This window comes from Lepidochelys kempii, chromosome 3, assembly GCF_965140265.1.
Source record: "Lepidochelys kempii isolate rLepKem1 chromosome 3, rLepKem1.hap2, whole genome shotgun sequence".
Lineage (NCBI taxonomy): Eukaryota > Metazoa > Chordata > Testudines > Cheloniidae > Lepidochelys > Lepidochelys kempii.
In genome coordinates this window covers 89,090,185-89,113,725 of record NC_133258.1, presented here as the reverse complement: position 1 = coordinate 89,113,725, position 23,541 = coordinate 89,090,185, and the positions used below count along the sequence as shown (strand labels likewise).

The 23,541-nt window shown below is 39.9% G+C and overlaps 1 protein-coding gene across 3 annotated transcripts in view; it reads right to left on the bottom strand.

Moving 5' to 3' along the window:
• NT5DC1 (5'-nucleotidase domain containing 1) overlaps positions 1-23,541 on the bottom strand; it is a 238,149-nt gene that overhangs the window by 16,836 nt on the left and 197,772 nt on the right. The window contains exons 10-12 of one of the 3 annotated variants that reach the window (XR_012158025.1): positions 22,896-23,054; positions 18,002-18,202; positions 10,151-10,212 (exon numbers count right to left, since the gene is read on the bottom strand). Coding sequence is in view for 1 of the 3 variants with exons in the window: in XM_073337114.1 (XP_073193215.1) it covers positions 10,044-10,212; positions 22,896-23,054 (328 nt within the window). In the remaining 2 variants the exon portion in view is untranslated. Of the gene's footprint in view, positions 1-10,043; positions 10,213-14,366; positions 14,446-18,001; positions 18,203-22,895; positions 23,055-23,541 lie in introns of those variants that run through there. The other 2 variants (XR_012158026.1, XM_073337114.1) reach the window with 2 other exon arrangements.

The window sequence follows — 23,541 nt, the reverse complement described above, 5'->3', positions numbered from 1 at the left end:
CGAGAAAGTGGGGGAAAATGAAGTTGCAGGTTTGAAACCTAAGGCCAGGTCTACACTTGGGAGGCTTTGCAAGAACACGACACTGGCACAGTGCTCCTTGTATGGTTTTCCAACTCATACCAGCAAAAGAGTGATATAGATTATTTCAGCCCACCCCCAAGGAAAATAACCTATACCAGCAAATGCACTGTTTGTCAGTAGAACTGCATCTATGCTAGGACCTTTTGCCAGCATAACTCATTCCACCCCTCACTGACATATGAATGCTACAAAAGACTATAACCCCCTGCTGCAAAAGACTATAACCTGGCCTAAGTAAGAGTTTCACTCTTCCATGGGATTGTTAGTGGACTTTGTCCTGCTGTATCAAATGCTGGAGATGGATGAAGCTGGAGAAACTGCAAGCAGACAATCTGTAAACTTCAGGTAGGATGCTGGGCAGATGCAGATTGATAGTCAACTTCTGTTCAAGGGCCGGAGCACAGGTAGATGGCAAAGTGGTATACAGGAATGAATGTCCGGGGGCTTGCGGGAAAGAACTGGAGGACCATAACATCTAGATTGCTGTGACTGCCTGTGACTGTATATTTTTATTGCGGTTACCTCAGAGTATCAATACATGTTAAAAGGTACCTTGGGTTCTTCCCTTCAGCTCAGGGAGTGGTGGCTGCCTTGCCTTGCAGCATCAATAAAGGCTGTGGATATGTGAACACAGTGCATGTTAAGGGGAAAAACTGTAACTGAGCATGAGTTAAGTCTGCAGTGAAGACTTAATTGTAGAAAGTAATTGTAACAGAATGGCAGACCCTGTCAGCAGGAGTTGGGACCCTGCAGGTGAATGTGGATTGATTCTTATTCACTGATTGGGGCAGATGTGGTTCATTTATGCTACCCTGGATATAAGAGAGTAGGAGTAGACTGCTAGGTTGGCACTGAGAAGCCATAAAGGGAGAAATCCTAGACAAGAGCCATGACTGGGAGAAGCTTTGTCCTGGAGTTATTTTGCGTTATCTTGTTAATCAAGGAGGGGTGGGCTGCACACCAACCCACAGTATGTATGTTCTATGATAGGACAGGATAAAGGCTTGTAACCATTCCCAGTAACATTTTAGGATACTGAGAAAAACAATTCTTCAAGTCTGGTTAAAAAGATATGCACCATCCTACAGCTCTGGGATCCAGTCAGGACCCACAGCCTGAAAATGAAATTATATTGACTGAGTTGAAGGATAACATTAACGTGGAAATGACTGAGTGGTTCTCTCTCCTTAATGATTTGCCCATATGTTTACCCCTTTTATCTTTTAGAGGTGGCTATGCCTTGACATGTCACAGTGCAGGAGAAAGATTACAGGAACATTTCTGTTAGTTGGCGAGGAAGTAATCTTTAGGGTTATGCATGATTTGACAAGACCTCCAGGGGCACAAGTCAATACATCTATATGGGGCCAAAAGGATTTAATAAATCATAATACAAACAAAAGGAAACCTACTGTTTATGTTCAAAGTAATTCTCAAAGAATCATACCACTAGCTCAACAATTTTCTTTAATAAGGTGACCCAAAGACTCTTTACAAGCCAGTTTTAATTTACATTTGCTTTTATGAAAAAGCAGTTTCTTGTGGTTTTCAGCACTAGTTTTCATTTGAGGAAACATTTATTTTCTTTTAAATAGTAATCTTCAGTTTTGGCACTCTTTATATCTCTCAAATCAAGACTACAACTAGATTCCTGCCAATTCAAAACAGCTATACATCACAGCTGATGTTTTTCAGTTCAGATGCATGCAAACAATGCTTCAGAGCAAGATATTGGCAATATATTTAAAACACTCATCCTCTCTGCAGCAATGTTTCTTTGATGCCAATTTATCCACTTGTAGGAAAACCCCCACAGAAACATCAGAAATTTGAAATGATCCTGTTCACTAAGCATATCATGTAATTTATTTTAAAAAGGCCTTTCTTCCCTCAGTGCTTCCATTATAAAAAATAATCTTTCAGGATTTTCCGTGGAAAATACTACTGTAGCATTCAAACATAAGAAAGGTCTAAATTTGCACAACCTTTTTTGAAAGTTAGGTACAAGGCAATACTGTAGAGAAGCAGTCTATCTTTGTACTTGGAGACTAAAAAATACAGTTGAACTTCACTAATCTGCACTAATGACTGGGAAATACTTCAGATTAATGGATTCTGCCAATGAACGAGCAATATATTTATCTAAGTATTTACAGGGCCTTCACATTGTAGTAGCTGAGCAAGTACAGGATTGTAACCCCACTCCAGGCACTGAAAACACTCCCATTAATTTCAATGGACCTTAAGTGAAGAAATTTAATTGAAAAACATAGCCTCATAATATGTACTTTGTTTATCTGTTTAACTGTAATTTAGTCTTAATTATTCATGATAAATTTGAGTATACCAGTAAATAAATGGTAAAATTAATGACTTCTTAGCAATATGAGATCTCTCTAGAGTACTCAGCTATTAAATATTTTCTGAAGGAGGGATGTGGGATGGTTACTTTTTGATGCAAAATATAGAATTGTGCAGATGTATGAGGTGCAATTTAGAATAGTTCTGCTATACCAGGCACATCTGCCTTTCATTTCCTATCTCACCCATAATTTGCAGCTGTAAGCAGAAACATGAGCTTCTCTGACACAGTTCAGTGGTAATTTTATCATCACATTTATACAATAAGCAGAGTGACCCCCCTAAACCGCTTGCATATTTTGGGAGACAGAATATACACCCTTCAGCATCTTTAAAGAGATGGCTTTGACAAATTATACCACCAACTGTGATCTTGCTCTTCCATCAGTTAATTGCAATAATGATAAGACATGAAGGAATACTTATGCACTTACATGGGCACAGCATGACTGGATTTTAGATGGTTTGTTAGATTTCCAAACATATGCATTATCCTCCTAAACCCAAATGAGAATGGATTTGAAATGTGTGTCTGAATATAAAATAATGTTTGCAATTCAAAAGAACAGCTATAAAAGGTAAAATAAAGGTTACACCCAGAAAATATCTAGATTTTCCACTAATTTTTCTTTAAACCACACCTATTTTAAAGCTTTCAGGTGGCTCACTCTCTTGTTCCTTGTCTGTAGCAGTACTCCCAACCTCAAACATTCAAAAGTTATAAGACAGGCTCCAAAATCTTGAGATTGGCCTAAATTCTGAGATTTTGTAAAAACTAATAAATGTTCAGTTCTTTTTATTTGGCTTCTAGGCTTGGGGCCTTTAGGTTTCACATTTTCAAGCTTTTCTCTGCAACCATGAGAGCTAGACATTTTTTAAAAAGAGTGAGTGAGAGGACTCAGTCTCAGATTCTTATATAATCACAGGATTCCAGGATCTGGAGCTATAAGAAAAACATCAAATATAGGGAGATTCACAATGAAATCATGACAGTTTAACACACTGCTGTAGACCTTGGGACCAAGAAAAATATTAGTCTCCTGATCAACTTAAAAACAGTGGCATTGGCACAACTCATGGTTTGGCATTTAGTGGCTTTTTGAAATAAGAAAATACTTCACTTGAAAGTAATATATTGTTTAGATCTGACATCCTCCATATATCATACCGGCTATTGTTGATGGACTAGCTACACGGAACAGGACATGTATATATTTAAATGGATAATGGGTAACAATCAAAAGACAACAGCAAAAAGTGAGAATGAGAGACCACTCACACCACACAGGATGTCATAGCCATATTTTCTAAGTGACTGAAACACAGCCTCTGAAAAAGGAGGTGATATTTTATACACCCAGGTTTATGCAAAACCTCAGATGTGCAAACCCTCTAATCTGTATGTACAAACCGGCATGCAAAGCTGTACATATAATTCTGGAGGCTGCTTTTGAAAATATGGCCTGCACCATTCTTCTATTTGGAGACTGTGAACAGAAACTGAGGGAGATTGAAATTGAAACAGAGCACTGACTGGAGAGTTGGCCTCCTGGTTAAGGGACTTGACTGTAAGTCAAGGTATCCAGCTCCTATTTTTTTCCCAGCCTCTCACTTTCTGTGAGACCACAGGCAAGTCACTTAACCTCTGTGTGATTCAGTTTCCACATCTTCAGAATACTTCCCTACCTACTAGGGAAGCAAGTGAGAATTAGCTCATAGAAGTGATTTCAGCCCCTTTGATCTGAGCTGCTATATAAATATAATTATTTTTGGTCTCAGATCCTGTTTACTTTATCAAAGGTACAATTCAGAATGTTACTCGCCTATTTAGTTAAGACTTCCTTAAAAATGCTTAAAAGTCAAGATGATAATATCTTAAAATAAATCTTATTTGGCCTTTCACAGTTTAAGTTTCATTGCAAATTGAAGTAGATACATGGGGCTCACCACATAATACGGGTTTTTTTTGTCCTCTGGACAATTCTAACAATAGGCAAAGTGTTCTTTGTTTTATGATTAAGGAATAATAAGACAGGTGTCCTATTTTAAGAGGCAATGATCATATCAGCTAAAATCCAAAGGCAGAGAATATTTTCTTTTTTAACCAATGAGCAATCCAGATTATCGCTGAAGAGAATGGGATGTTCATACTATTATCTGCTGTCATTTTCAGCCAGATGATTGGAGGAGCAACCAAAGATGCTCCACATTGAAGCTGGTACAAATGGTTGGAGACAGAATGGAAAAAACCAAAAGTTAACTTGATTAATTAAAGTTAACATCTTAAAAAGCTAGTCTGAAAAAAAGGGAAGAGTTGAAGGGAGAGGAAACAAGGATGGGAGGTATCTGAATCTGGAAGGAAATGTTTTAAGTAACATTTTATTTATACATAATAAAAATACCTAGCAATTCCTTCTTTACAGCTGGGGAAACTGAGGGTAAATGCTACTGAGTCAGTGGGTGTGTCTACACCACGGTAAAAACCACATGGTACCAAGTCTCAGAGCCCAAGTCAGCTGACTTGGGCTTGCAGAGCTCTGGCAGTGGGGCTATAAAATTGCAGCACAGATGTTCAGGCTCAGGTTGGAGCCTGGACTCTGAGACTTTCTCCCCTTGCGGGGTCTTAGGTATGTCTATTGTGATTAAACACCTGCAGCTGGCCTGTGCGAGCTGACTCGAGCTAAGGGGCTGTTAAACTGAGGTGTAGATATTTGGGATTGTGCTGGAGCCTGGGCTCTGGGACCCTGTGAGGGGAGCAGGTCCCAGAGCTTGGGTCCAGCTCAAGCCCGAACGTCTACACCACAATTCAACACCCTCTTAGCCCAAGTGCTGTAATACCAAGTCAGCTGGAATGGGCCAACTGCTGTTTTTTAATTGCAGTGTAGTCAGGCGTTTAGACCTTAGGCTCTAGCCTGAGCCCAAAAGTCTACCCTGCAATTTTATAGCCTCGCAGCCCAAGCCCTGTGAGCTGAGTCAGCTGACCAGGGCCAGCCATGGCCATGCCATGGGTCTTTTATCGCAGTGTAGACATACTCAGTATCACAGCCAAGCTTAGAGTTTAGAATTTCTGTCCCTATTGTTGAACTCACACCATGTCTGTCATTTAAAACCTCAGTATCTCTGAAAGTGAGGATAGTGAAGTAAAAAGAACAATGATTTTTATTTATATAGAAAGATAGCTATATAAGAGTATTATTATTATAAAATGGGGATAGAGATGAAGCAAAACTCTTTTTGAAGGAGATATAACGACACCATCACTGAAAGATGCCACCAGACTATTTTCTTCAGCAAAGTACTCATTTTACCCATTAAAACATACAACTAGCTTTATATTTTGATTGTATGGGATAAAGCAAAAGCTCTCACAGCAGCACCTACTTTAAAAGACCTTTCCTATAAACACTCTTTGATAAATGGCTCTTATAATGTAGCTATTTTGCTAACTGAGTACTGAACTGTTTACTTTTATATGTGTAAAATTTTTAGGTGTAACTCCTAAAAGGCATAGTAGAGCTGGTCAAAAACTGAAAACCTATTTTGATGAGAAAAATTGAAATTTCAAAGTTGGTGTGTTTGGAAAACTTTGAAACAACAGCCACATTTTTTTTCCAATTTTTTCGTGTTTTGCCCAATTATTTTAAAAATTAAAAATGAAAAAACACATTATGGAAAATTTTCATTTACAAAAACCCTGTTATTGATAACATATTCAATAGGGTTTTTGACGAAAATTTAGAACCCCAATGGCTTTTGTGATAAAATGTAAAATTTCAACAATGCTGACAATTTTTGATGGAAAATTTTGTTTTGGTAAAAAAGGTCATTTTTTAAAGGAAAAAAAATGTTTAAAAGTATCAAACAATTCTACTAAAATATTGTCCCTGTTCTGGATATAATACTCAATACTATTTTTAAAACAGTACACAAGTTTCTGGCAGGGCTGCCACTTCAGTTTGCCCTCTACTGGCCCGATGTAGTATTGCAGAATCCTTACCTCAGTTTCCTCCAGACTTTTGGCCTACTCCAGCTGCAAGTGTCTTGTCCCTCCAGCCAGACCACTCTAGAAAGCCCTGCTCCTTCCAGGGAGGCAAAATTCTTTATCGACATCCAACCAAAAATGTAAAAACTAAATCTTTAGCCCCACCAGGCTCAGCAGGCCTTGTCTTCCTCACAGGCACAGTTAAGCTTTCATGGTCTTTCCTCGTGACTCAGCATTTGCTCTTGTGCCTCAAACAACCTCAATGTCCAGGGGCTGGCCCACTCCTCCCCTCCCATAGGAGTTCAGGCAGGCTGCAACTCATCAGGGTAACTGCCTTCAGTCAGGCTTCCAGCTCACCCTGTCTGCTCTTCCCTCCTTTCTGCTTCTCAGCCTTCCCCCAGGCTGCTTCTCAGAGAGAAGAAACTCTCCCTCTCCTCTCTTCTGGGTCTCTTGACTCCAGCTAAACTCCCCTTGCTCTTTATGGAAATCTCCAGCTCTCCCCCAGCAGCTGGGTCTGATATCCAAGTTGAGCCACATGATCTCCAGCCGATTAGGATCAGCTGGCGGGTGAAGGAAGGTAGCTGATCTGTCACAGTCTGAACCCTTAAAGGCCAGCCAGCCTGTGACAGAGTCATTCTTTGGATTTCCCTGAACATTTCTGTCAGATCTTTGCTTTTCAAATGATAATGTCCTTCAGGCATGGCCGATGTGTTTGTGACATGACAGGACCAAGCATACTGTTGGCACTTAGAATACCTGAGGGGAAAAAGAAAGCACTCCAGAGCACATCAACCTCATATAGCTGGTTGTGAATGTTGTCTAGCTAGTTATTTTAAAACAAATGCAGCAAAGCCAGAACTTACAATATCTGCCAAAAAATCAAGGTTAGGCCAGCCAGGACAAACAAGACTTACACAGCTTGTCATAAAGCCAGTCAGACAAGGCACTGCAGAGGGGTCAGGACTACCTCAACATCAAATAATGAATGGACCTTTTAAAAACTCTTTGAAGAAGTGTATAAAGTTCTTATACAGTTCTACTTATCCTCTACTATAATGTACACAGTTACAAGTTTAAAAATGTTAGTTCTGATCTTTCCCTTAGCTCATGTGCATGGGTTACATCTTAGCCTCCAGAGCCATCATCCCCTAACATTTATCCCACAGAGGGAACACTCCATGACACACAATCCTTCCTCCCCACATGGCCAGGATCCAGACACCATGGAGAGCTCTCTGCAGTGTTGAGAATCCACAGCTGGAGAAGGACTAGGAGAGGGAGTGTCAGTGTCACTGCCCTCTAAGACCTGGAAAGCAGCCTTAACCTTTGTGCTGTCCCCCACCATCTGAAGTGAAAAGAAAAGGAGTACCTTTTCCTAACCAATTTATTTGAGCATAAGCTTTCGTGAGCTACAGCTCACTTCATTGGATGCATACCATGGAAACTGCAGCAGACTTTATATACACTCAGAGATCATGAAACAATACCTCCTCCCACCCCACTCTTCTGCTGGTAATAGCTTATCTAAAGTGACCACTCTCCTTACAATGTGTATGATAATCAAGGTGGGCCATTTCCAGCACAAATCCAGGGATTAACAAGAACGAGCCCTGATGGGCCTAATAACACCATCACAGGGCCTAATAACATCAGCCACACTATCAGAGGCTCCTTCACCTGCACATCCACCAATGTGATATATGCCATCATGTGCCAGCAATGCCCCTCTGCCATTTACATTGGTCAAACTGGACAGTCTCTACGTAAAAGAATAAATGGACACAAATCAGATGTCAAGAATTATAACATTCATAAACCAGTCGGAGAACACTTCAATCTCTCTGGTCACGCGATTACAGACATGAAGGTTGCTATCTTACAACAGAAAAACTTCAAATTCAGACTCCAGCGAGAAACTGTTGAATTGGAATTCATTTGCAAATTGGATACATTAACTTAGGCTTGAATAGAGACTGGGAGTGGCTAAGTCATTATGCAAGGTAACCTATTTCCCCTTGTTTTTTCCTCCCCCCCCCCCCCCCCCGACGTTCTTATTAAACCCTGGATTTGTGCTGGAAATGGCCCACCTTGATTATCATACACATTGTAAGGAGAGTGGTCACTTTAGATAAGCTATTACCAGCAGGAGAGTGGGTTTGTGTGTGTGTGTGTGGGGGGGGGTGAGAAAATCTGGATTTGTGCTAGAAATGGCCCAACTTGATTATCATACACATTGTAAGGAGAATGATCACTTTAGATAAGCTATTACCAGCAGGAGAGTGGGGTGGGAGGAGGTATTTTTTCATGCTTTGTGTGTATATAAAAAGATCTTCTACACTTTCCACAGTATGCATCTGATGAAGTGAGCTGTAGCTCACGAAAGCTTATGCTCAAATAAATTGGTAAGTCTCTAAGGTGCCACAAGTACTCCTTTTCTTTTTGCGAATACAGACTAACATGGCTGTTACTTTGAAACCTGTCATCTGAAGTGGGAAATCTCCCTTCAAGACTTTGCCAGCCCAGGAAAAAGAGCTGTGTTTTCAGGGAACTGGAGTGGGGGAAGTAGCCCCGAAACAGGGCCGACCCTGCAGATTTCTCCTGGACCCATGGCACCCAAAGGCAAAAATGCTGTCAAAGGGTACGCAAATCCTACCCACCAGAATGAATCAGGAAAAACTCTGTGAGGGGAACTTCACAGAGGTTATCCTTCCCCTAGTTCTTTTCATGGCTAAAGGTAAATGGGCCACTTATCTTTGGAATGATAGAAACTTTGCCATGCAGCAAAAGATAGAATATAATTAAGTTACGTTATATTAGGTTAATTGTTTTGTGATATCCTTATAATGTAGCTGCTTTCTCAGAATATAGTGGCACAGAATAGAACTATTCAGTGGTATCTTTAGCTGATTCCTAAACATTATCGCCCTTTGTAAGTGTGAGCAGTAATTCAGCCTATATGCTGGCAATGGCTGTAGAATTAACTTTGTTTGGCAACTCTGGAATTCTCTCTCAGACTAAAGGAGTACTTGTGGCACCTTAGAGACTAACCATTGGATGAAGTGAGTTTTAGCTCACGAAAGCTTATGCTCAAATAAATTGGTTAGTCTCTAAGGTGCCACAAATACTCCTTTTCTTTTTGCGAATACAGACTAACACGGCTGTTACTCTGAAATCTCTCAGATTAGTTATTCTTTCGTTTTGTACATGAAATAGACTCAACACTGAACCAAGAGGCTGGTAAATGGTACACTTTTGGAATTAATCATAGCACTCATTCAATGCAAAAGTAGCAAAATTCTGTGAGAAAGACCAGGCAAAGACCAAGAAGTAGAAGAAACCCTATGGTAAATTTCCAGCCCCATTGTCAAACTAAAGAGAATCAGATAAAAGTCTGAATATTTAAGGCACTCATTAAAACCAAACTTGTCCAGCCTACAACTATTATGAGAATAACCATAAAAATAATGAATAGTGACTGGCAGTTTACTGTTGAGTGTTAACAGGAGAATTAGTTTTGATGAGTTTTGAAAATAGATTTTCTCTCAAGGTAGTATCTATAATTTGAAAGCATTACTTCTGGACACTTTACATATTCACTAATAAGAACAGTCTTCCTTACCTGCTATTGCTTCAATACTTGGAATTGCAATAGTGCTATAAGCACTGATACATTTGCAAGACCATGTGTCAGTTAAGGTTTCCTCTGTACTTTCCAATCCTGAGATGCTGTCCACAAAGAAAGAACCCCACTGTTTAGATACTGAATAAGGAGCTTTCGGGTGATGTCCCTGAAATAAAATAAATAAATAAAATTAGAAACCCCAACATAAACTCAATCATTATAATTAGTCAATACTGTATCTTCCTTCTCTATTTAGCCCACAAACATTATTTTAAGAAGTTCTGAAGCTATCCACTGTTTCCTTAGTAAAACTATTATTTCTTATAAGCAATATGACTGAAAAAGCAAACTGGGAAAAAACACCAAAACCTTTCAGTTTTTCTCTTAACTGGTTCTCTATGACATATAAAGTCTGCTTTAAACATTGTTTTCTTCAATTTGTTTTTCCATCTAAGGTAATAGGAATACCTCACTTCCCTCTCTTTGCTGGAGGACCTGAGACATCATGATGCATGAGGCTGTAACCTCAGCTACCATTCTGCCTTCTCTCACCTTTAGGAGAGAATGTATGCTGAATGTCAGAGTAACCATAGGGAAAATATTACTTTGATTGTCTAAGATTCAGCATCCTTCTCTGCTCTTGGGAATTACTATTCAGGTCCCCTCGCAAAAAGTGAAGATCTGATATATAATACACACAACATCTTAAAGACTTAACATGTATTAAAGAAACAATGTTGGGCAAAGCATTTTTTCTGATTTTATTGTTGTTATTGTTGCTCTGCAATCCATCTTTAGAACTGCTATATACTATCCACAGCAGTCAGAAAAAGCTCCAGCAGGCCTCTGCAAAAAGATAAGCAAAATTGCAAACCACACTATAGAAAATCTGCAAATGCCATTTGTGCACAAAGTATAATTTCAGACCATCATAGCAGAGAACAGCAGACAACCCTCCATAAGCCTCCAGATTTGTGAACTTTTGCACCTTGTTTTCCACTCAACTGCTTTCTTACAATCTTCAGAACATGTTGGAATAACTGTTGACCACAATAGGAGTCATGTCAGATACATTTATGTCACGTCCCCTGTTAATCTCCCATTGCAACTAACCATGAGAAAGAAGAAATTTGACAATACACACTGAAACCACAACAGAAGACAGACTCAGGATATATCTACACTGTGATTAGACACCCACAGCTGGCCTGTGCCAGTTGACACAGGTATTTAAGGCTCAACCTGAGGGGCTGTTTAACAGCAGTGTAGACATTTGAGCTCAGGCTACAGCCTGAGCTCTGGGACCCACTTTGCAAGGTCCTAGAGCCTGGGCTCCAGCCTGAGCCAGAACGAGCCTGAGTCAGCTGGCACAGGCCAGCTGAGGGTGTCTACAATCTTTGACCAATACAAATCTATTGATTCAACAGCTTGAACTGACTCAGCAAACCATGATAATTTTTTAGCACTTCTTGGTGCTACTTTCTCTAAGAGCATCTATTTTGCAGGAAAAAAATGAGTTTGATTGGCATGTTCAGATCCAGATATTTGTTTCTCTCCAGTGCTGAGAACAGACTGAGATAGCTAACAACTTTAGTTTTCAAGTACAGAATGTCACCCAGGAGCTGAGCTCTTCTTTTGTTTACTCATTAAGACAGCTATTTTGGTTTGCTTTGTACACAAATAATACCTTTCCAAGAAAATCTTTAAGGGCAATTTAGATTATCTATCAAATGAAAATTCACTTTCCAGTTGGAGGAGAGCTGCAAAAAGCACATGAGGGCCATACCAATTATCCAGCTGATTATTCAAAAAAGCACACACAAGCCTTTGTATACAGGTCAGGGCCTACTTATTGGCAGGGGGATAAGTTCAGACTCCTGTCTCTGTGGATCTTTACGCCAGATTCACTCAGCAATTTAAATTGTAATCTGAGGAAATGCACTGACATTCTTCAAATGAGACAACTGCTCCATCTTGAAGCTCTCTTGATCTTGAATGTCTCCTACTGCTCTACAGGGAGAGAATGAGGTTTAGGGGTTAGAGCCCAAACTTCTTAACAGAACTAAGAACAAACAAAACAAAACAAAAATTGTTAAATAAAATAGCTGCCTTCATGCCATGTATTAGGGGATTTTCTGTCCTCATATTTTATTATATTCCCATTGCGGTAATCTCCAAATGAAAAGGGTTCCTTGATTGTAAAACCAAACCTTGATCTCAAATTTGAGAATTCCCAAACTTTGTCCTTCAGTTGTACCCCTTTAAAAAGATACCAGGGTTACTCTGTGAGTATGCTTAAGAAGCTCCCAATTTCATTCCCAAATGCCTGATTACCAGAGTTCCATATCTGACTAGGAAGAGACTCAGCCTGCAGTTAAGGAAAGGTTAATGCTATTGATCTTACATGTTACTGAAACCACAGAGAGATTCCTTGGCTATGGATTCAAATTGCACCCGCCTAAAGTTTCTATTAGCGAATAACCATGAAGCCTTTAAAAATAATTTGTGCTTGTGAAGAGTGCCAGATTGGCAATCCTGGAAAGAGAAATCCTCTAGCTGTAGAACAGGAAAGCAGAAAGCAACAGAGAGACAGGATTCCACATCACCAGTGCGCCTTCGCAAGTCTGACCTAGAGTGACCACCAACAGGGGGTGAAAGTAGTTAAGTCTCTGTGCTTCAGTCTTTTACTTGGGACTGCCAACAAACATTTTCATTAATACTAGACCTGGAAGTATTTTTTGTGATAGACACACCTGCACATCCTTTACTAGAGTGATGGCAGCAATGCATTTCAAACAAACCAGACCACAGAGCAGCAATGGGATAAGAGAAGAGACAGGTGTCTGCAATGCCTAATTACAAGCCTCTTCAGCAACAGGTTGTGGGTTAAATATTGGAGTCATTCTTCACATTTAATTTCTCTCTGGTCCAGTATGAGTAGAATAAAAATGTCAGCTTTTTCTCCAGAGACAATCCCAGACTTTTTGTTTTTTGTGTGTGCAAAGTTACAGATATTCCCTGTAAGTCCTACAGTAAGAACAACAAGAACATCTGAAAGCTACATCTTGAATGAACAAAAAATCCTGAGGTAAAAACAAAATTAATTAAAACTGATAAAAATTTTTTTGTGGCAAAAGGATTAAAAAAAAATAAAAATAAAAAGTCAGCCAGCTCGAGTAGATTTTGTCAGGCTTCCACATGAATGCAAAAGGGAGGAAGGCCCAAGAGCCTCCAACATGGCTGTGTCTGTTGCACAGGTGGGACACAATCGCAATCCCTGCACTCTCCTGAACATAAGGACTGCTTCTTGCTAGCACACACTAGCACCAGCACCTGGCAGTGCAGCTAGCTAGCCATGCTAAGCAGTGTAAGCTGCACACCCTTACAGAATGTAGGCACTGGGTTTGCTCCCCTTATATGGCACCAAACTCTGGAAGGGATTGTACCATCCTAAAGTACAATGCCTTCCAGAGCACGAGACAGGGCTGTGATTAAGTCACATTTGAACTTTTAATTGCTAAGCGAATCTGGGACACCCTTTAGTAATTAATACCCCCACATATGGTTCAAAAAATTGGAGGCAAAACCCAGCATTAGAATGCACCCATACTCTGGCCTGCTGCAGCCCCACACACAGCCTCATCGTATAGACAGTCTTAGCACGATCATGAGTAACGTGTGTGGTTATTGTGGACTGGATCAACGCCCAGCCAATGGATTAATCGTAAAAAGATTTGGCCTGCATGCCTTGTTCTTAGGCCCCCTGCCCAGGAATAGTTCTTCCCAGCAGTCTTTTTTGGGGGGGTGTGGGGAAAGGTGGGGGACTACGAATGGGGTAGAAATTTTTTTGCTCCACACACTCCCCCTGCAGAGGGAAAGATTTCTGCTTGATATCCATGGGCTGTACTCTTCAGAACCTGGCTAACAGTTTGCAGTCCTGTCACTCATTACCATCATATATTCTTCATGCAGTAAAACAGACGATTCTTCAGGAAAATACTCACCAATTTATTCCTCCCCCCACCCTCCCAAAAAAAAGTGTTTAGGAAAGATTGACAGTGAAGAGTTGCCACTTGAGCAATTTATACACACCCCTCATTTATCCCAGATAAATCAACACTATAAGATGTTTTTCTGCAGTAGAAAGATTTGCTCATTCACTTTTGCTGTTAAATGTATTAGTAAACCACTGACAGGAATTTAGATGTTGTTTATGTCAATTCGGGCAGCAAAAATCCCACAGCCTCTAAGAACCAGTGTCTGACCTCCAAAGCCATATGGATGATAACAGTTTGCCTCAAATCCTAAGAAGAAGCAGCAGATTCACTTGGCTATGGTGTAACCAGGGTGGCACGTAGAAAGGATTTCCATCTTGAACCATCCCTTGCAAGTCTTCTTCCTTCAGCAAGAGTCAATATGGGAGGTTTTAGGGGTCTTAAAACTCTCAAAATTGCATTTCCAACTGCATTCATGGTCAGCCTTGTGCTCTACTTCCTTCCACCTCACCTCCATAAACATACTGTAAAAGCATAACTTCTTCTGCACGTTGGCCATGACCCTACCATTGCTGTCTACTTGTTCTCAACTGGTGCAAGACTGCAACTTTCTGGGATCATCTAAGTATCTCCTCATTTGTAACAAAATCAAACCAATGGATGTTAAGAATAATCATAACTTTTGAACTGAAAACTGTTCAGTTTCCTCTCCTTGGCTGTTTTTTATGGCCATTTTTCTGCTCTTTATAACAGGGTTGTCATCAATACTGCATTGAACACTCGTATCTTAGTTATCACGCAGACAACCTGCCAGCCACACAGATGCCTGTGAAGACGCTGAACTGTCATTGATGCAAGACTGATCTGACATGTGACTTCTTCAGTTATAGAGCCTTCTGATGTAATCTGATTACCCAGATAGATAAAACTATTCATCCATTCAATGTTATTGCCAACTACATGCACGACAGCAGATCATTCATTTCTGTTTTATAAGAGGCATCCACAGCTTTTATTTTATCACCACTGATCTTAAGTCCTAAGGATTCTGTCAGGGAATCAGGCCGCAGGTGATCAGGCCTATTGACTGGAACAGGAGTCTGGCCTAGTGCTCAGAGTCCAAAGGCCAGAGCCCAAACTCAAAGCAGAATCAGAGCTGGGGTTCAGAACTGAAGATCAGAACATAAGTCAGACTTCGAATGCCAGAGCCAAGGGTCGAGACAGAGTCTAAGCCAGGAATCAGAGCTGAGGGACACAGCCAGATTACCTGGACTCAGGGAAGGCAGGAGCAGGGCTGGGAGAGAATGGGAACAAGGCTGGGTGCAGAGTAGGATCTGGGCTGGAGCACTGAAGGAGCAAAGCAGGAGCAGGCTTGGAGTGAGGAGAGCACAGGGAGGCAGAGAGCCTATGTACATATGCATTGAGCAGCCAACGATCTACTGCTGCTGCTGGGCTTAAGAACCACCCTGCTGGCTTCCTCAGCCAATCAGACAGGGCATCAGTCAGGCAGCCTAGCTGACTCGTTAGGTTATGGAGACTCAGCAGGCACAGCTGCAGGGACCTAATATTTTCTCAGCTCTTCCAGCCTTAGCTGTAGTTGGTCAGTAATCTCTCCAAGTAAGGCAATATTATCTGCATACTTGATATCCTCTAAAGAATCTTTAACTTTCCACCTCGTACTTTAGCTTCAATCAACTTTGTGGTCACATAGTCTCTTAGAACAGGAAATAAGTTTGGTGAGTGAATGCATCCCTGACGTACCACTGATTCTACTGAAAACAAGTCTATAATGCAAGCGTGATATAGTTCCTCCACTAGGTACACTCAGTCCTGAGGCACCCCAGACTGGCGCAGCAATATACACACTACTGGTTGATGCCCTGAGTCTATAAATGCCATGTTAACTTCCTTTTGTCAGTCTGGCTTGCCAATAACATTTCACAGAGCGTATATAGCGTGGTTTGTATGGAAACCACAGCAGTCGTCTCTCATTTTTGGGTTGGGACAGTATTTCAGTCAGTTCAGTATCATAGAGTTGGAAGAGACCTCAGGAGGTCATCTAGTCCAACCCCCTGCTCAAAGCAGGACCAATCCCCAATTTTTGCCCCAGATCCCAAATGGCCCCCTCAAGGATTGAACTCACAACCCTGGGTTTAGCAGGCCAATGCTCAAACCACCAAGCTATCCCTCCCCCCCCATCAGTAGTATGATTATAAACCCTTTCCCTTGGACTGACAGCAGCATTATTCCTATATTGTTTGAGGAAGCTGATCACTCTTTTTTGAAAAAAGGATGATGTAGCCTCTTTCCAAACCTTCTGGAAAGTGATCAGTTTCCCAAGCTGTTAAGGCAACTTGATAAAACCAGTGAACTAAATCTGGACCTCCACTCTGCAGCTGTTTTGAGGTAATTTTGTCCAGACCAGGAGCTTTATCATTCTGTAACTGTTTGAAATATCACTTCCTCTAATGTTACCAGTCTGTTTTCATTTGGGTTCATTTTTGGACTAGCTTGTAGTTTACATATTGGTGGGGATTTATTTATTAATTCACAAAAATGCTCATGCCAATGCTCAAGTTGTGCATCAATATCCTATTAGTATTTTCCATTTTTGTCCTTAACTGGCAGAAGCCATGAGAATGAATATCCAACTAGGATCTTCAAAGTCTCAAATACAGATTTCTGGTCATGTCTTTCAGAGGCTTCCTCAAAATACTGTGCCATACTATTCCACCACTGATTACAATAATTCTCACAGGCCCTCTTGACTGCTTATTCGAGACATTTCTTTTCCCCTAACGTCTGAAAAGCTTCCTGAATGCTTACCATCACTTTTGCCTTTATTAACTGCAGTTACAAAGTAGAGCTCTTTCTACAATCTATATATTAAAATGAAAAGAGTAAATGGAGAGGCCTTTGGATTAGATTCTTACCATGGCAAGATCCGCTTGGAATCTGAAAGTTGTTTACAGATCTCTGATTCTGAAGCCACAGCTACTCCAGCCCCAGCCTTGAGCTGAAGAAGCCCAGGGTCTGCTCAAACTTATATCAGCTCTGTATGGTCCCTAAGGAATCATATGTTAGCCAAAAACTGGTGGAATGCTGCTGTTCTCTGCCCTGCTCCCCTCCTCTCCAAACATGCCCTCTGTACTGGGGGCTAAGAGCAGTTGGTGTAGGTGCAAACTCTACCTGCTGTATTCCAGCTGAGAGCACCTCACTGCTGGGGGGGATTCTCATTTGACTAGTCATGGCTGTTTTGCATCAACTGAGTAGTCAAAAGGAAAAAATGGCAGATGAGATTCTGGCCCTACATTTAGTAAGATGTCGTTAGCCCATGATGAACATGGCCAAAAGTCTGAGTGACATGAAAGACCTGAATGGGAACCAGCCCTAAAACCTGAATGAAACATTAATTTATCAATCTGTAATTGGTAGATTAGCAAATAAAAAAGTAAGGGAGCAGAGTTGTAGGGTTTTTTGGTCAGTATAGTGAAGAGTTAAAGAAAACATAAACACTCAAAAAGGAGAATGGGGATGATAGAAAAAATCAAACTGAAAATCAAACGTTTTGAAAAGCAAAATCTATAGGTGTCTTGTTTACACACCGTGATTACATCTTTTAGTAGCATTATTTCCCAGCTGTGTCAATTTTTTGGTTAACAAATATAGAATCCATGTTTATGCCACACCATTGTCTTTTACCCATCATAGGGCCTGGTCCCATTAACACTTGCTACTGAGCATAGTGGTTACTATTGTGAATAGTCCCATTGCCCTCAAAGTACAGTGCAAAGAGCCAGATTCTCAGCTGGTGTAAAGTGTCAGAGCTCCATTGACTTCAATGGAGTTCTGACAATTTACACCAGCTGAAGGGGCTAAGTGTTGCAGGATCAGGTCCATACTGTGTAAGTCTAAAGACATCAGTAGAACATTACAATCCTTGATTAAACCTTACAGTACCTTTAAAAGGCTTGATACTCCAGACGCTTAGTACCAAGTTTAGGGCTCACTAAAGACACGTGGATGTGTTCTTACTGAGGGTAGGGATGAGAGAACAGGAGGCAGGCCCAAGGCCTTGCCTGAAACAGGTAGGCCTGCTCTTGGTCTCTCTCAGGCTGATCCTGCAGGCCAGACCATTGAGATCAGCAGTGGGATGTGAGCCTAGAAAACACCAAAGATGACAGGATAAAGCCCATAATATTGTGTAAATGTCAGGTGTTTGACTAGTGACCACTATAACTAAAACAAAATTCCCATTCAGTTCAATAATTCATTAGCTATGCACTAATATAATAATTCCTTTCACCCAAGGACATCATATTGCTTCACAGACACAAATTCATTAAGCCTCACAACATCCCACCCAGGTGGTTACTGTAAATATTATTATACTCATTTTAAAGATGGGTAAACAGGCACAGAAAGGTTAAGTGATTTTTCCAAGGTCACTCAGAGGGAGTGTTGGGAATAAAACTCATGGGACCTGACTTGCAACCCCAACTAACTATTAGACAACCTCTCTGTAAAATGAGTGTTTCCAGGGTCCTGCTCACTGCCAGGGTCCACAATATCTGTCTGTAATTGCCTAAATTTCACTACGTCTTCCTATAGTCAGAGTTTTGACACACAGAGGAACTGCTGTGAATTCATTTCTTTCAAAATTCTAGGACAGATTCTAATTGTCTTTAGAGTTTTCACAGATGGGAGTCTGCCACACCTTTAAAATGGAGAAGGAGGAAAAAAGTCTCAAACCAACCAACCAACCTCCCAAACTTAGGGACATTCAATTTTACACACTAGTTATTTGCCATATGCTGTAACTGACTGAGGAGCTGTATGAAGAATGCCTATAGTTAATTGCTGAACTGCTCATTTTGTTATGACACATACTTGTAAAAAACTACAACTATTACCATAACTTCACAGCTGATTTGCGTGACGAATTTAGTTATGAGCATAAAGACAAAAATAACTAATGAAAATGGAAGTTATTAGCTTCTGAGGTTGTGAGTGACGGGTATTTTTTGTTTAATTTTCTCACTCTTTTAATGATGAAACATTATATATAACTGGAAACAAAAGAACACTCATTAAATTTATATTTTCTTTGTGAAGGACATACTTGCAGCTGGTGTTTTCCCTAGGATTTCAGTAGGAGCCAGCCTTTTCTACCAGAGTATGATGGGTCAGAAAAGGAGAAGACAGAAAGAAGAAAGAATGGGAAATAAATAAAGCATCATTTACAAAGTTTCTAAAAAGAATATAAGGGGAGTGAATCAAGATGAAAAGAAGATGTAACATTAAAATAATAATTTCCTTAATCACATGAATCCTGATCCTGCAAGGCGCTGATCAGTTGCAAAAAAGACACTGAAGACAACAGGCATTTTCTGTAAACTACTTTGGTCCAAAAACACATTAGTAATTTGAGAGCAGAAAAAAAGAGGCCAGGGAATAAGTTTTTGTTCTCATTCCCTAAGGAAGTGGCTTTGTAAATTCCTTGCATTAACTTCCTCATCCCTTTAAGAAGCTGTGACAGTCTTAGATCAAAACCTCGGATTTAGAAAAAGCATTGTCCCTCAACTATACACACTTCATGTAAACACCTAAACATTAGGGAAAGTCACCAACTTTATTTAAATTGGAGGTAAGTTCATTTTTATTTTGTAAAGATTATTAGCTCTTAGCCACAGGGTATGCACCTTCCGTTATGTGTTTATATAACATGTAGCACACTGTGGGTACTACTCCGAAACTATTATTAATTATTATTAATTATAAGACACAATGTATTTGAACACAAAAAGCTTTGAATCAGCTTTTCTCCCCATTTCACCTGAAGGTTAACAGAAGAGGTTGATTAGGACAATTTAAAAAAAACAAAACAAAAAAACAAACCTTTGTAGGAGTCTGAGGGGAATCATTTTGAACTAGTCCTGTTAAGTTAGTGCTGTGCAGTCAATTGCAGAGATATGGATGTGATCTGTTGTTCAGACCCCCGTGAACAGTATGGCAATACAATAATACCACTGACCTTCCATGGACCCCCTCAGTTCAGATTCCTTTAATCAACACAATTCATTTTGCCTTTACTTACTTGCTGTCACCAGCAGTGGATATAAGTTGAACATAGATTCGGTGTGGGAGAGATGGCATTTGACTGAGACTCTGCATTTTATTATCACAGATACTACGCCTTTAGCAAAACATAAAATTCTTATCTAAAAGTCTGAATTTCCTACTTGATAATTGCAACTACCCAGAAAGTGCTTCTTCTGAAAAACAAACCAGATATTAGGTCAGATGCCTTTTATCCAGTGCAACTAAATAAGAGCCAGTAATCAGACAATGCTAGGAAATCTGCATACTAAGAATTTTTGCTATGCTGTGGTTCCTAGAAACTTACAGGAAGAGAAACTGTGAATAAGTGTTGGCTTTTTGTTTTAATGAAGTAAATGTACAATCTCTGATTCATCACAACTACATATTTAACATACTTGAGAAGAGTTGGTTGAATCACTAGTAATTTCCATTTACAGCAGTTACTGTCTCAGTTATGGTGAATTTTTTTTAAAAAAAAGCTGGAAATATTAGTTTGAAAAACTAGTGTAATCACAGTTTCCACTTACGTGACAGATGGAATTTGTGCATTACAGCTTGTAGATATTGTAAAACTTTATTAATATAAATTTAATCCATATTTTCCTACCAACCTATACAAAGATCTATTACTTTTTTCTTTTTCCTCTTTTTACTAAGTAATGCATCCCTCTTGCTAGAAGATTTAAGGTTGTGTTTGCCTTCTTTCCTGCCCCTCTGTGGCACAGGAAAGAACCTGAACTTTAATGACTTGTTTTATTTATTCACTGACTTTGATGCCCTTCTTTGATCTTAGTTTAGAAAACAGTGTAGTTCAGAGGAATATATTTGATATTTATAATAAAAGGGGGGCAGGTGGAGAAGTAATCCTTATTTTTACTCCATTTCACTCAAACTCATATTTCAATATCTACTTTTCACATTACCCCCTTCCCTTCCCCCCTCCCCCAGTTCTCCCTCCAAAATGTAACAAAAATGGGGGTGGATGGGTGTTTGAATATGCAACATGGCCAGATTAAAAACAAAAAGCTATCTGAACTGGTATAAATTCCCATCTCAAATTATATTTTTAATAGCAAGAAATACTTCTCTCTACAAAATAAACAGTTTCAAAAAGTAACAAAACATTATTTATCCTCAGTCAGATGGGTATCACTGATGTATTTAGGAACACATCAAAGGAAGAAACATTCAAAACTGAACAGGTTGAATTTTTTTGCAAAAAAAGATTTTTAATTTAAAATGGCCTTTTTCAAAAAGGAAACTGATTATGAAAAACCACTGATATTATCAATATTTTTTTATTTTTTTTGTTTTCTGTGAAATTTATTAAAAAATTGGAATTGTTCTTGAAATGTTTTGTTTAGTGAAAACTGGGTTTCAGGCAGGTAAACAAATCATATAAAAAACTATTTAGATGAAAATATCCCCCCACAAATGAGAAGGTGTTTCATTTTTGAACTCTGAAATGGAAACAATTTTAAAATTTCACTATTTTTTGTGAAATTAATTCCCCATTTTCTGACAGTTCTAATTCCAAATATCTGAGCTCAAGACAGAGAAGCACTGTCTTCCCATTCGCTAGAGGTTATAACATGAGACGCTAAACAGTTCTAACCACACCAATTTCTAAGGAAGACATAAGAGAATATTAGAACGGTACGACATGTCTACACTGCAGCTGGAAGGGTGCCTCCCATTCTGGACATAGATACAAGCTAGCTCTGTTGGAGTTAGAGCACTAAAAATAGCGTGTGGACATTGTGGTACAGGCAGTGGCAAAATAAATAAATAAAGACGCAGGGGGTTGGGAGGGCTTGAATTCAAGAGGCTAATCTGTGCTGCCATCTGTGTGGCTGCAACATCCACTCTGCTGTTTTTAGTGTGCTAGTTCGAGCAGAGCTAGGGTATGTCTGTCTACCCAGGCTAGGAGGCAAACTCCCAGTTACAGTGTAGGGCTAGGTTGTGCCTGTGTTCAGGAAGGGTAGATAGACAGAGGAGCCTTGCTGCAGCAGACTCCTGCAGTTCCATGGGGATGTATGCTGCAGGTGCAGCTCTGCCACCCTTTACATAGGTTCGGTATGCTCTTTTCTTTCTTCCCTGGCAGTTCTGCTGATCAACGGAAAGAAGAAAGGGGCCACAGCCCAATCCTCCCCGCAACTCTTTGGATGAGTTTTGGGCTGACAGCAGTGCTGGCATAGATCAATGGCCCTTCTTCCCAGCTACCTTTAACTTAAAGTGTTTTTTTAATTATTTATTTAAGGTGATTGTCAAAGGGGCTGTAGCTGACCTACCTCAGAGAAGCTTCCCTTTGTGAATAGGAGACATCAACGTCTGTGAGCATACACAATGGAATACACCTGAATTCATTTCAGATGACTGGCTTCCACTGCAGGAGCGGAAGGTAAGCAGGTTTAGAGATTTGGCTCATGGGAGCAGGGAAGGTTCATGTGAATGAAAATCTAAAGCCCAGGTTTCTTGAACCAAGGTTTAGCTAGCTTAGTATCAGGAAATGGCAGCCCATAGGGCACTAGTGCTGCCTTGCTGTAAATAGAGCCCTTATGATGTCAAGTTGTCACATGATGGCATAATTTTGATTCAGCCATGAATGGGTATGAAAAATGTAGGCACTGCCAAAAGACTTGCATAACTAGTAGGTTTCTTCTGATTCTACTTAGTGCAGGTGGCCCTACAGTTATTTCTAACCTTATCTTTTTTTTTTTAGTTCAAGGAAACAGCTGCAAGGAACCCTTACCTCATATTTTCCTTTCTTCTCCAAGGGCTCAGGCTCAGTCTCCACAAGCATCATAACTTCATCCCCTCTAAGCTCCTCTAAGATGAAGACCGTCTCCCAGTTGCTATAGTGATGGGCTGGGAAAATATCTGAATGCATGCTGTCACCAAAATAAACAACCTAAAAGTGAAACCGCAAATTAAAAGTGTTATGTGTGTGAGGAAAAGACAAACAAGTGTGTTTCAGAGATAGAGAAAGAGAGCTTCAGAAACAACCAAATAAAAATTCCTCTAGGTTTATCTGGACACAACAAATGGATGTTTTATTAAAATCATGGTTTCTTTTTATTAAAAAGCCTCCTCACTGCTGGCCTTTCACTCCATTTTGGTTTGCCTCTGAATACCTTCCATGCCCTGGCTTCCACTGACATTACAAAAGAACACTGCAATATGAGTGGCACATAGGACAACACTGCTAGGGCATTTTGGTTGATAAAACTAGCATATTAGACAGCAGTGAAGTAAAATTGACAAACAGGTAAAACAGAATTTTAAAAAATGTAATAAATTTGGGAAATATTTGAAACAAAGGAAAACTCTTATCATCTCTCTTTATTTCTAAACAGAACTTTCTGTCATGTTGTACTTACGTGTATAGCCTATATATT